The sequence below is a fragment of the Delphinus delphis genome, chromosome 1 (assembly GCF_949987515.2).
Source record: "Delphinus delphis chromosome 1, mDelDel1.2, whole genome shotgun sequence".
NCBI lineage: Eukaryota > Metazoa > Chordata > Mammalia > Artiodactyla > Delphinidae > Delphinus > Delphinus delphis.
Window position 1 is genome coordinate 99,868,303 of NC_082683.1, and position 12,002 is coordinate 99,880,304.

A 12,002-nucleotide genomic window follows, 5' to 3' on the forward strand; every position below is an offset into this window, starting at 1 on the left:
CCCCATCTGCCTACAGGTTTGAAGATGACAGCTGGACATGCGTTTCAAGCTCACTTCTGGAAGGAACCCCTCGCACTAATTTCTGGGCTCCCTATGAGGCTGGAAAGTCAATGCCCCCTTCATAGTTACAGGACCCCCAGCACCTGCCCAATGATTGAGATGGCCATCTCGATGGGATCATTCTAGAGTCAAGAAACAGAATGAAGTTCATGGCCTGTTGGAAGTCTTGTCATGACCTTGAGTTTCTTCTTCTCTCAAGAGAACATCCAGCCACAAGGCCACTTGACTGGGAAGGCCTGTCAGTCACAAGACTTATCTTTACACCAATGACACATTAGCCCCTAGCCTAAAGCTCAGTACAGGGTGAATTCTCAGTTTATCTCCATTGTTTTAAGATGCAAACTTCTTTTGCCACGATATCCTGTTACCTCCTGCCCAATCTGGTCATTTTTAGGACTTAGGAGACACTACCCAAAGTTATATCAGCACAGAAACCTGATAACTTGGCTTAAAACAAGGGTTACTTTATTGAATCGCTGCTCCTAAAGCATGTGACATATGTAAAGAGTGAGACACAAGGTATGTGAACAGTTCTTGACCTGCCATTGTTGAAGGAAGCGCTTCTTCAGCAGACTTCAGCAGCAGTCACACACACAGCTCTGGAAATTGGCATTTCACAGCCACAAACTGAAGTGAAAACCCACCCACACATCTACCAGGGCTATACAGACTGAGATGGAGCAAATCAATCTAGTTCTAGGGGGTTGGTGGGAAGGCCACTATTAACTCAACAGAAATGGACGATTACAATACAGAATAGTTCAAACATTCTTTTTTCCTAAACTGAATTTGACCTACGGTAGAGATCTAAAGGAAAAAAAAAAATCCTTCACTACCACTGAAACAAACACTAAAGTCCTTTATAATCTATAGAACTAAAGTTTAAGATGAACATTGTCCTAGCATCTAGGGGGCTGAAATAGACTTAAGCTGACTTGGTTTTAATTAAGAAGGTACTGTTCATAAAAAGACTACACCTATTCCTTGGATTTCAAAACTTCCCATTCAGAAAAGAACATTTTATGTAGTTTTTTCTTTGATCTCTTTAGGCATTTTAAACAGTTGCTTGATACTTCATGGAACTATAAAGCTAGGTATAACGCAGAAATCATTCCAGAACATATGTGCTTCCTTTTTTTTTTTTTACAAGAAGGTTATTTTTGAGAACAAAGATCTTGTTTTCAAACAAATATGGTCATTAACTGTGGCGCGCCAGAAAACATAGGGCATGTTCGTTTCAACAGAATTATTCCTAAAGGAAGTGACTCAGTTCCCATGAGGAATCAAGACATGTTCAATTCACGAGGACTGGGAGAGAGGAGCCCTGCACGACCAGCTGAAGGTTCACAGATAGCTCGGAATGCTCCCAATTTCAACATGGGGCCAGGAGTCCACATCTCGGTTTATGTCACATCAGCAAAGAGCTTCTAAGAGTCGTAAGCAGTAGCCTTTGTAAAGGCTCTTCGCTGAGGCCCACTTAACAAAGTAGCCATTGCCCGTCTCCCACTTCCCTCTCCTCCGGGGTTAGGGAGTTCAGTGGAGACACAAAATTTCAGAAACTCAAACCACCTCCCCCTCAAAGACAACTATGTTACACTGTATTTAATAGAACAAATGTCAGGGCTCTCCCCTCTTTTTTTTTTTTTTTTTCCTCTTCTTTTCTTCCTGACAGCAGATCCATAAAAAGTGAAAGAACCAGAAAAACATCACCTTGGGAGACAGAAAAGACTAAGACAGATCTGACCACACGACAATTGTCTCGGCCTTGACCTACACGGGGCAGCTAAGACTCTGCAGTGAGAGGCACTGCCCCTACCGCCGCTGCTGCACAACACTGTGTTTAGACGGTTGAACAAGTGCAAAAAGAACCCTGCTGAGTCTCGTTGGTGTGGCCCGGCCAGCGTGCAGCTCAGGGTGTCGGAGGTGGTCTCGGAGACGGGCACGAGCTCTCGCTGTCGAAGCTGGCGGCTCGGCCCTGCCACTGGGGAGAGGAGAAAAAGCCACTTACCCGTTGCCAAGGGAATGTACATTTCAACTTTTGAAGCTCATCCGGCCCATGCACTGAATTCACCTTTTCCCGGCTTTTCATAAGCTTTCGTGAATTTTGCTGTTAGCCATGCAAAAACGTAAGGAGACCAGCTTTCGAGCTTCTAGTTTGGAAGGCCTGATTTTTAGAAAAGACCTGCTGCAGAGATAATGAAAGCTTTCTCTAGCGTGTGGAATGCATGCGTGCAGGTGTGTGTGTGTGCACGTGCGTGTGTGCACGTGCGTGCATGTGTGTTAGTTAATGAGGTGCTATGACTGGACCATTTCTGAATGCTTCAGCCATTTTTCACACTGAAAATCGGATTTTGTGAGCAGCGAAAGAGGCAGTCTGCAGAGTATGCCCTTACGGCCAAGATCCTGCAATCATGAATTCTTAGCAATTTGTCTGGGAGCTGTTCGTACAGCTAACGCCCTGATCTCACTTCAGCGCTGGGCTCTCCTCTTCAGTCTGAGGGCTTCCCGGGGGACTTCACACTCAACTTGTGAAGAGGTGGGAGGAGATGGCAGCCCCCTGCCCTTTCGGGCGCCTCCACCTTTCTTTTCCTCCCTCTCCTGTCTCACAGGCTGCCACCCCCTCAGCCCGACTCTAACCCCTCTGTGAAGATGGTGATATAATGAGGTGTAATGGAGTGAGGAGAGGGCTGAGGGTGGATGACCCACGCTTGGGCCATCGAACCCTTCTCTACATTGAAAAGCCAGGCAGAGCTGGAGCCATGTTTTCTGGACAAGGATCTGACCCTGTGAATATTCCAGAGCCGTCTGGTGACTGTATAACTTCAAAGCAAGTCAGTGTCCACTGCTCACTCCATCCTTTCTGTGAGCAGAGGAGACGCCATACTCTCCTAGGTGCCTGTGGGACAAGGCTCCAGGGAGAGAAGTTAGGTACGTGGGTGAGATGGCCTTTCTGAACCTGAAGTGCAGCCCCTTTTGCTTCTCATGGGTTTTTGGGGTCTCCACGTGGAGGGATGGGGCTGAGGAGAAGTGGACTACACCTCTGTGTTATGTGTAGGGGTAGGATGGGGAAGGACGCGGTCCCTTCTCCACCCCACACCTCACAATACAGCCCTTTCTAGACAGAGCCGAGCCACTTAAGGATTAGACCATCCCTTCCAGCATCTCCTGTGGGAACCCACAACACAGAGAAGAGACCCAGACCTGCTGATTGCTTTCATGTTCCTGGCTCTTAGGAAAGCCTCTGTTACCTGTCCCCAGGCTCGGTCCTTCATGGTCCCTTAGTACCCACTGGGCAGGCCAACCTGAAGATCTTTACAAGTAATCAAAGGCTGGACAGGCAGGTATTGATGACCACCATAGCGTGACCTGGGCCTGAGCAATCTTAGCATGCGAAACCCAGAGGCAGGCCTGGGGGATCATCGAGGCTAGCTCTTTTGTTCTTGCAGATAAGAAAACCAAGACGCAGAGGAGTCAACGCACAGCTCGTTAGGAGCAGAGCCAGGATCTGAGGCCAGGTCTCCTAACTCCGTCCACACTCAGTGTTCCCTCCGCTCCATCCTGTGGCCACCTTTGCACCTGGCCACATCAGGAGAAGAAGGAGACACACAATGGAATAAGAAACCTAACCTCTTTGGTGCCATACCAGGTACTTACTCCTAACTCCGGTGGCAGTCTCTCTGATTGCAGCATCCACGTGAGTGAAATCACAAGCGAGGGTTTCCCTGGTGAAATATTTTACATAAATAAATGCCTGGTTTTTGAGCCCACTGTGACTTCTGACTCAAGTGTTTCTTAACCAGAAGGTGACATAAGATGATTAGTAATGCTTTCATTTAACAGATCTTCATTTTAGAGCTTCTGCTTTTTCTGTTACAACCTTTAATGTCGGTGAAAGGTACATTGTAATTACGGGCTTCTCCCCTGGGTAAGCATGCCTCTTAAACAACCCGACTGATAGGCCAGCTCAGAGGAGGAGAAAAAGAAAGGGCTACACAGAGTACATCTTTTTTCCTTTATATAATAGCTCAAAGAGAAGTCACACGGAGCATAATTGTTTATCCAGGACACATGAAGAAGGCACACTGGCTCCCCTGCCAGCCCCTGATTTTTCCTGTGAAGATAAACAGAGGGAAGAGATGGGGTTCCTGGACAATGGGAAGATGAATGGTTCCTGCAGGCTTATCATGGTGGCTCTGAAATAGCATGAATTGGTCTCCGGGACACCAATGAGGATGATTATTCAAGGGCGGCTGTGGTCCAGTGAGATCTTTTAGTGTTCTGAAATGTGTGACATTCCAACAGAGATATAAAATCTCTGGCAGATGATCTGAATTTGACCCTTCATAGTAAACCGCCTTGGAGAAGATCGCTGGTCAACGTGGGCTGTGTGTGTGGTGACAGCGACAGCACGTAGCATTGGGCAGGAGTGCTGAGAGGAAAGAGGCCACAGCCTCTGCTGGGGAAGGATGCTCACTGTGGCTTAATCAATTTTTATTCATGAAAAAACCCCAGCAGGGAAAAATACCTTTTCAGTTAATTTGTTCCTTCAACCTAATTTTAAAACTCCAAACAAACAAGCCAGTATGGTACCCTCTGTTCTCATTAATAAAAAAGAAATGAGGGCTTCCCTGGTGGCGCAGTGGTTGAGAGTCTGCCTGCCGATGCAGGGGACGCGGGTTCGTGCCCCGGTCCGGGAAAATCCCACATGCCGCGGAGTGGCTGGGCCCGTGAGCCATGGCCGCTGAGCCTGCGCGTCCGGAGCCTGTGCTCCGCAACGGGAGAGGCCAGAACAGTGAGAGGCCCGCGTACCGCAAAAGAAAAAAAAAAAAAAGAAATGATCACAGCACTTGAAAGTCCTCTAAGAAAGGTGGAATATAAATATAGTGCTTTCTAAATATGATGCCATTTATCTTCCCAGGAGGGGGAGAATAAGAGTTTTGTATGTCTTATACAAACGGGAGAAACAAGCTCCCAGAGCAAGGTTCTTGCTCAGTGTCCAGAACAGGACCAAAAAGAAGGCAGGAGCTCTAAGGATGATTGAGATGATAAATGTTCAAGTACAATGCATCACATGAACACAAAGAGGGTGTACTTAATATTACCCTAGTGGTTTTTAGATGCATCTCTATACAGGTACTTAAACTGTGGATGCTAAAAAGTGCAGGTACACATTTTTACAAATTTGTACTGAAGAAATCCTAAGTCGCCAAGATGAATGTCATTTTCAGCTTCTTCACACGGAGAAATGATCAGCTGAGCAGAACATGGAAGGCCAGGGAGTGGGGGAAGGGAAAGTCTCGGGAACTTGGTGTGCGAGGTCAAGAAAAAAGTAAACCCAAAGGATATGAATCAATTTATTCTCTTTCCGTTTTCCATATACTGTTACTTTCCCTTTTCTGTCTTATCAAATATTCATTTTCAAGGACTTGGTTCTACTTTATCTTTCTTTTGTAGTCTGGACCAGTGAGTTGGAGTTCTCAAAGCAACAGGACTTGAAATCAATTATTGGGCTTAATTAGGTGGTATTCGTCATGGAGAGCGATGTTGGGGCTGAGCCCCAGCCCCTCTGTGCTACCCTGCACCTCAGCCCCATCTCCAGCCACTGTTGGCTGGTTACTCCAGTCTGTGTGGCCAGACTAACCAGGTAACAGCAATGGATTATTGCAGCTTCAAGGTCAGAAAGGCGATGCAAGTTGTGGGCTCACCTGCCACCTGTTGTCCTGTCATTTTGGGCCAGAGTTTCCTAGAAAAGCTGAGATGGGAGGAGCCCACCCCCCTCATTTTACCAACCAGGAAACTGAAGACCAGGTGGGGCAGTGAGGTGCCTGAGGCCCCGCAGCCCATCAGAGGCCTCTCAGCTCCCATTCCTTGCCCCTGCCCCACGCCATCCTGAACGTTTTAGTATACTTATTCTATCCTTAAATATCTGCAAAGGATTTTAAAAGGAGGGGTGCCACACCCCCTCTCTAGACTGAATCAGTCCTGCAGTCGGTGAGGTGCTGAATGTCCACTGGCTGCCTCCTGTGTAGGTGCAGGCTGGTTGTGTTTACCTCACCCACACCCTGCAGAGAGGGCCTTCTGGAAGAAAGGGCAGCCCAGGAGCTGAGGGACGGGCCTCACTCATTAAAGCTCCACAGCTGTGGTAAAATCAAGGCAAACACCAGACAGAAATGTGAAGCCTCGCGCTGCTGGCCAGCAGGCTTGACCACCCTGAGAGGGAAGAGGAGACGGCGGATCCTCTGGGTTTGCTGCCCACACCTTTTCTGTGTCACAGAACATGGGGAAGGGGTTACGCTGTTTTTAAGCTGAGGGGCCATGTGGCTTATTTTTTTATTAGTAGATTTTCCAATTTTTATACAACTCTCTAGACTCCCTGGCTGGAAACCTATTAAAATGAGTGAATGATCACCTGGCTTTCTAGGATATGGGTGGAAGTAATAAGATGAGGTTTAAAACTTGCTTGGCTACCCCCATGTCCCAAACCATTTAAGAAAAAGCCGGCCGGAGGACCACCAAGGTGATGAACGGCAGGATCTTAAATTGGTGCTGTTTGGTGGAGGTGGGGCGGGCTTGTGTCACTGGAAGGAACATTTTCTTTGCAGTTGAGAGACCAATAACTAGCTCAAGATTATGCTGCAAGTTGGAAAGGTCCAGGGCTGGAGCCCAAGTCTCGGGACTCCCAGGCAGTGCTGTGTCCATTACGTCTCTGTTAGGATCTGGCTGGAAACTGGGCCACCTTGAAGCCACACTCTCTTCTCCAACAACGGGGAGAAGCAACGTTCACGAGGGTAGGATCCTCTCTCTGGCCAGCTCCATCCACGTGGCGAGAACTGCCCCAGGACTGTCTGGCTAGAGCCTCAGGGAACTTACTGCTTCGACAGGGGTAGAATTTCTTGCCAAGTTCTGATCTCACCCTCTTGGGGCTCTCTCTGAAAGGACTGACTTGGCTCAGGGACTTCGTGGAAGCATTCCGGGCCTGGCACAGTGAGCTGCCGGGAAGGCTTCCTCCAAGTTTTTCTTTTCTGTTTTGAACTCAGTGTCACTTTCAATATACTCAACATCAAAGGCTTTTTGTCAAGCGGTTTCCCACCATCTTCCCCCGTTTCCTTTCTGCCTGTTACACCTGGGTGAGAAGCGTGTATGCCCCCCCCCACCAGTGCCCCCCAAGGACCCACAAAGGCGAGGTCTCACGGCAGCCAACTGCCATTCTCCAGCCCACGCTGCCATGCAGCAAACATGCCAAGGGCCAAGCGTGACCTCACCCACCTCTCTGAAGGATTTCTTTACCTCCACCAAGGAGTGCCAGTGTGCGATGGGCTTCCGCGGGTATGCCAGCATCTCGTTCCAGTGGTCCCTGCCCAGGCCTTCGGCACTGATCCCCACACGACAGACTCCTATGATCTCGTTGTGGCCCACTCTAAGGGAAAAACAAAGGGCCCGGCATCGGTGACCAGACATGCTCTCAGAAAGGGGAGTCCCGCGGTCTCGGTCTCAGCCCCCCAGGTCTAACTCAGAATACTTAGCTCTGTAAACAGATGCTTGGCAGGCCCTCAGGGTGCCAGTGGCGGTGAAATACTGCCCAGCCTCCTTGGGTGGACATTGGACACAGACAGATGAGCAAAAGGTTCTCAACTTGTTTGGAATCTCAGGAATGGTGGGCAGATGGCCTGACTCTGGGGAGTGGGAGAGTTTAAGTCTCTTCCTTTCTTTGACTCAGCGAGCACTTGAGACATTAGCGCTATTGGGAAATAAATCAACCTGCTCTGAGTACCATTTCTCCATACCTAGCGGCTGTGATGTGATTTATTTGCTCAGTAAGAACATCACTCATCACTCATATTTGTTCACCCAGCATCTACTATGTCTGGGAACTTGTGCTAAAGATCCTGGATTGAGGCTTTACTGCATGTTTTTTTTCTCCTTCAGTGAAAGTGACACCTGGAGAGAAGGAGTCACAGTGGCTGACGTAGTTGGAGAATGTGTTTGAGCCAGCCTTGATGGGGAGGCAGGATTTGGAAAGTGGTGGAGAAGAAACACATACAAGGTGGGGGAAATCAAGTTGGATGGATATGCTGGGTCCAGATCTGGAAGGTCTCGAGAGTCCAGGGGAAGAGCTTGTCCAGACAGCAGGAGCTACTGATGGTTCTTGAGAGGGGCAGGCCCAGGAACAAAGTGGTCTTTTAGGAAGGTGTGCCTTGGTGTGTTGGCTGGGTTGAGGCAGGAAGTGATGGAGGCAGGGGTCAGCTAGGAGGGCTGCACAGACATCCCCAAGTGGGAGTGGTAGCAGCAGTGGAAACGGAGAGGACGGGGGGAGGGGGTGGGCGGGATTCTAAAGGACAGATGCCAGATGGAGGAATGGGAGTAGTCGGGGGTGAATTCAGGGAAATTGATGGGTGGGGCAGCCCCTGATGGAAATGAGCCCATTGGGAAGTGAAGCTTGAGCTTCTACTTTGGCGGGGAAGCCATGCTTTTCCTCAAACTCCTGTACCCTCCTTGGGTGGGGCCAGATTTGAGACCAATGAGTGTCTGAGCCATGAACCACAAGGTCCAAGGTCCGAGAGCCCTGTGCTGCACTGAGGTGGGGACGAGGGGCAGGGAATCGTGGCCCTCAGGGACCTGTACCTACCTATCATAATCCATGACCGAGATGAGCAGACTGACTTGATCCATATTCTCCGGGGGAATGTCAAAGATGATGGCCTCGTTGTAGACGGGGTTGAGGGTGTTCTTCTTTATGGTGGTTTTCTTCTTCTTCAGTCTCCGCCCGTCACAAAGCAGGGACACTTTGACGTATGGATCTGTGCCAATGGGGGCAGTGAGAAGGGAAGGGAGCCTGTTAAACAGATGTCCTTAAACATCCTGTGCAGCAGAAGGATGGAAGCCCCAGACCTACTGTTATTCTCAGATGGTATCAGTGGGTTGTTAAAATAATTAAACCACCTTGTATTTAGGTAGAGCACACCTGTCTCTGCAGATGCTCTGCGCTTAATAAACACAGAGTCTTTGGTGACCTCAGGCTTCTTAGCAGAGTGCTTAACGGACTTCCACTAATGGGGAAGCTGGCCCCACATCAGACAGGATACTTGCCCATGGGTATGCAGTTCACTAAATCTCAACTCTATGGTTGGCTGGCCGGCTCCAAAGGGTGGGGAAGCTAAACAAAGGCACTCTGTTCCCTTCACCTACTTGCAGCCTTTTCTCTGGGGGGTCTTGTCAGCATTATTAACCAAAGCATAAAGTGGGTAAAAATAGAATCGATGACACCCAAGGAGTAGCAATGAGACAGAGTAAATGAACAGCGACAGTCACGATGCTTGTCGGGTCCTCCCTACCTGAGGACAGGATTATGGGTCTCATTGTCCCATCAAGCTCATTTCCATCTGGCATCAGGGAGGGGGTAGGAGCCCTGCTCTCTGCCTCCCCGGAAGCTGTTTGTGCCCACTCTGGGCAGTGGAGGAGGAGGGTGCCGTGGCCGGGGGACTGAGTGAGGCAGCCTCCTGGGACTCAGGGTGGCCGGCTGCCATTTCATCTCTCAGTGGGATCTTGGAATCTCTCCAGCCCTCGAGGAGATGTCTTTTTACTGACCTCCCACGCGCCTCCCATCCTTGTCTCTTCTTTAGTTTTCTGAATGGGTATTTCATGGTCAGCTTCCTACCCTGAAATTTTCTACTCGTCCAAGTGAAGTGACACCGATCGTATCTCATCGCTCAGGTGTCTCAGTCACCGTCATAACTGTTATTTATGCTGCACAACTCAAGAAACGGGAGGGCAACACACAGGTAATAACAGCTTTTGAGACACTGATGTGCTGAGACACCTGCTTGCCCAGAAGCCAGGGCTCCTGTGACTCTGTCAGGAGGTGCGGACCAAGCAGCCGCTCCCAGCTCCTCATTCACAGGCGTATGGCTCTATCTCCTGGGCACCCAAGTACCCAACGAGGCGCTCATGCTCCCTGGGGAATTGTTCAGGTGGCAGAAGAGGTGCACAGCTTTGGGGAAGCTACAGAGACCTGTGACATGGGATCAGAAACTCAAGCCTTAAAGGTAGTTCTGTAGATGCCCACATGTGCTACGGACTCACCAACGTGACAGCAGCAGCTGTGCCTTAGCCATGGGGGCACTTGGGTTTATGGGGTACCTGGGGAGACCATGAGGTGTTTAATCACCCTGCTGTCTCTGACGACCCATTTGCAAGGGTTCTCTCTCAGGAGGACGTTCAGTAAAAAGGAAGGAGGAGTTCCTAGAACTGCTGTGAGATAGCTTTCTCGTGTCCGCAGGCTCCATTCCCTATGGATACGCCCCGGACCGTGTTGAGGTCCAAGCAGATGGGTGGGATAGCTACCTCCGAGGCCTGTTGTGAACTTGGCAACCTCTATGCTCCTGAAGTGTGAACATTGCCTTGGAAAGCGTCTTCAGGCTTGAGGCTGCCCAAGTGCTGCCTCATCCCCTGCCATGCCTATTTCCACACACACCCACAGCGGAGCAAACCTCCATGTCGCCAGGCTTGGAAAGATGTGACAGAGCCACCTGTCCCACGGGCCACTAGGCAAATGCCTGATGATTAGCTGGGAGATTCTCAGCTTCCTTCCCCACCTCTATTCACTCGTATGAGGCGTATCTAATTTATAAACTTCAGTGGGTGTTTCCCTTGAAGGAACCCATACTCTCACCATGATCCTAGAGGCTAAGCAGAGAGAGGACTCTTCCTTAGGGTGTTTGCCCTAGGGCAGAAGCCTGTGCTTCTAATGGAATGCTGGCTCCAGACGACCTTTGAGGCCCTTTCCTCTCCAGCAGCCAATGATGTTTATGCAGCTGAGGGAGGGGGCACGACGACCAGCCGTGTGTTTCAGTCTCCTTGTCATGAGGGCCATCATAATTCAGCATGCAGTATGTGTCAGGCACCACGCTAAGAGATTTACACATATCATGTCAGTTAAACTTCATGTCAACCCTATAAAATATTCATCATCCCCCTCTTCTACATAGGGAAATTGAGGTTTGAGAGATTAAGAAACTTGCCTAAGATTTCAACTTAGCTCTGACTCCAAAGTTTACATTTGTAACCATTAGAGTCAAAGCAGTGCGGACCAGATGTGGCAGAGATGGGTGTGTTCACTCACTCACCATCCCTTTGGGGTATACTGATCCTTATTATTATTTTGTATTATTTTTTATTGTCATGGTTCTGGTGGATAGGCTTAAAGAATTGACTCACGACTAGTTTAGATCGAGGAGAATAGGAAGATCCTTGGTTTTAGAGGTCAACGTCATGTAAATCAAGAACAGGCAAGAACCAAGAACATCCACTCCCTAGTTTAGTCCAACATCAAAGCAGTCCAGGCTGAAGGCAACCTCAAACTTATCCTCCAAAACAGGAGATCTAGCTTGAGAAGCCCCTGGCAGGTGTGTCCCCACAAAGTTCTTTAGCCTATAAATTCATTCATTCATTCATCCTTCAATACATACTTATTCAATGCTTAGTGTGTTCCATGAACTGTCCCAGACACTTGCTTACCTCAATGAACAAAATAGAAATCCCTAGCAAAAAGAGGACCCCTGAATTTTCAGAATCAAGCTGAGATTTAATACCAGATTCCAAACCCAGGTAGAAAAGAGAGGCAATCATGAGAGGGAGGTTAGAACTTAGCATGAGAAAAGTCTCTCACCCCCAACCCTCTGATGTGGAACAGCCTTTACGATTACCTTGGCGGCTTCGCTGTAAGCTCTCTCTCTAGCACATCAATTTAATTACACCAGAGGAGATAGTGTGGGGACTTGGGTAGCAAAATCCTATTTCCTTCAGCAGTCTTGAGCGTCCTCAGTGAATTTCTGTCCCTGCACACACTTATTTTGATATTAAAATGCAATCTACGTTGGTTGTATTTTTGGAGGAAGCCAGCTTGCTGCTGCCTAAGAGCTTTGCACGTGTCGGAAGAGGTTCTT

At 48.9% G+C, this 12,002-nt stretch overlaps 1 protein-coding gene across 2 annotated transcripts in view; it reads right to left on the reverse strand.

Moving 5' to 3' along the window:
* Nucleotides 1-509: 509 nt before the first annotated feature.
* The window catches only part of SYT6 (synaptotagmin 6), a 58,108-nt gene continuing 46,615 nt past the window's right edge, over nucleotides 510-12,002 (reverse strand). Inside the window, exons 5-7 of one of the 2 annotated variants that reach the window (XM_069540516.1) lie at nucleotides 8,687-8,858; nucleotides 7,348-7,477; nucleotides 510-2,041 (exon numbers count right to left, since the gene is read on the reverse strand). In XM_069540516.1, coding sequence (XP_069396617.1) covers nucleotides 1,970-2,041; nucleotides 7,348-7,477; nucleotides 8,687-8,858 — 374 coding nt within the window. In that variant the 3' untranslated portion in view covers nucleotides 510-1,969. Of the gene's footprint in view, nucleotides 2,042-7,326; nucleotides 7,478-8,686; nucleotides 8,859-12,002 lie in introns of both variants that reach the window. The other variant, XM_060006952.2, reaches the window with a different exon arrangement.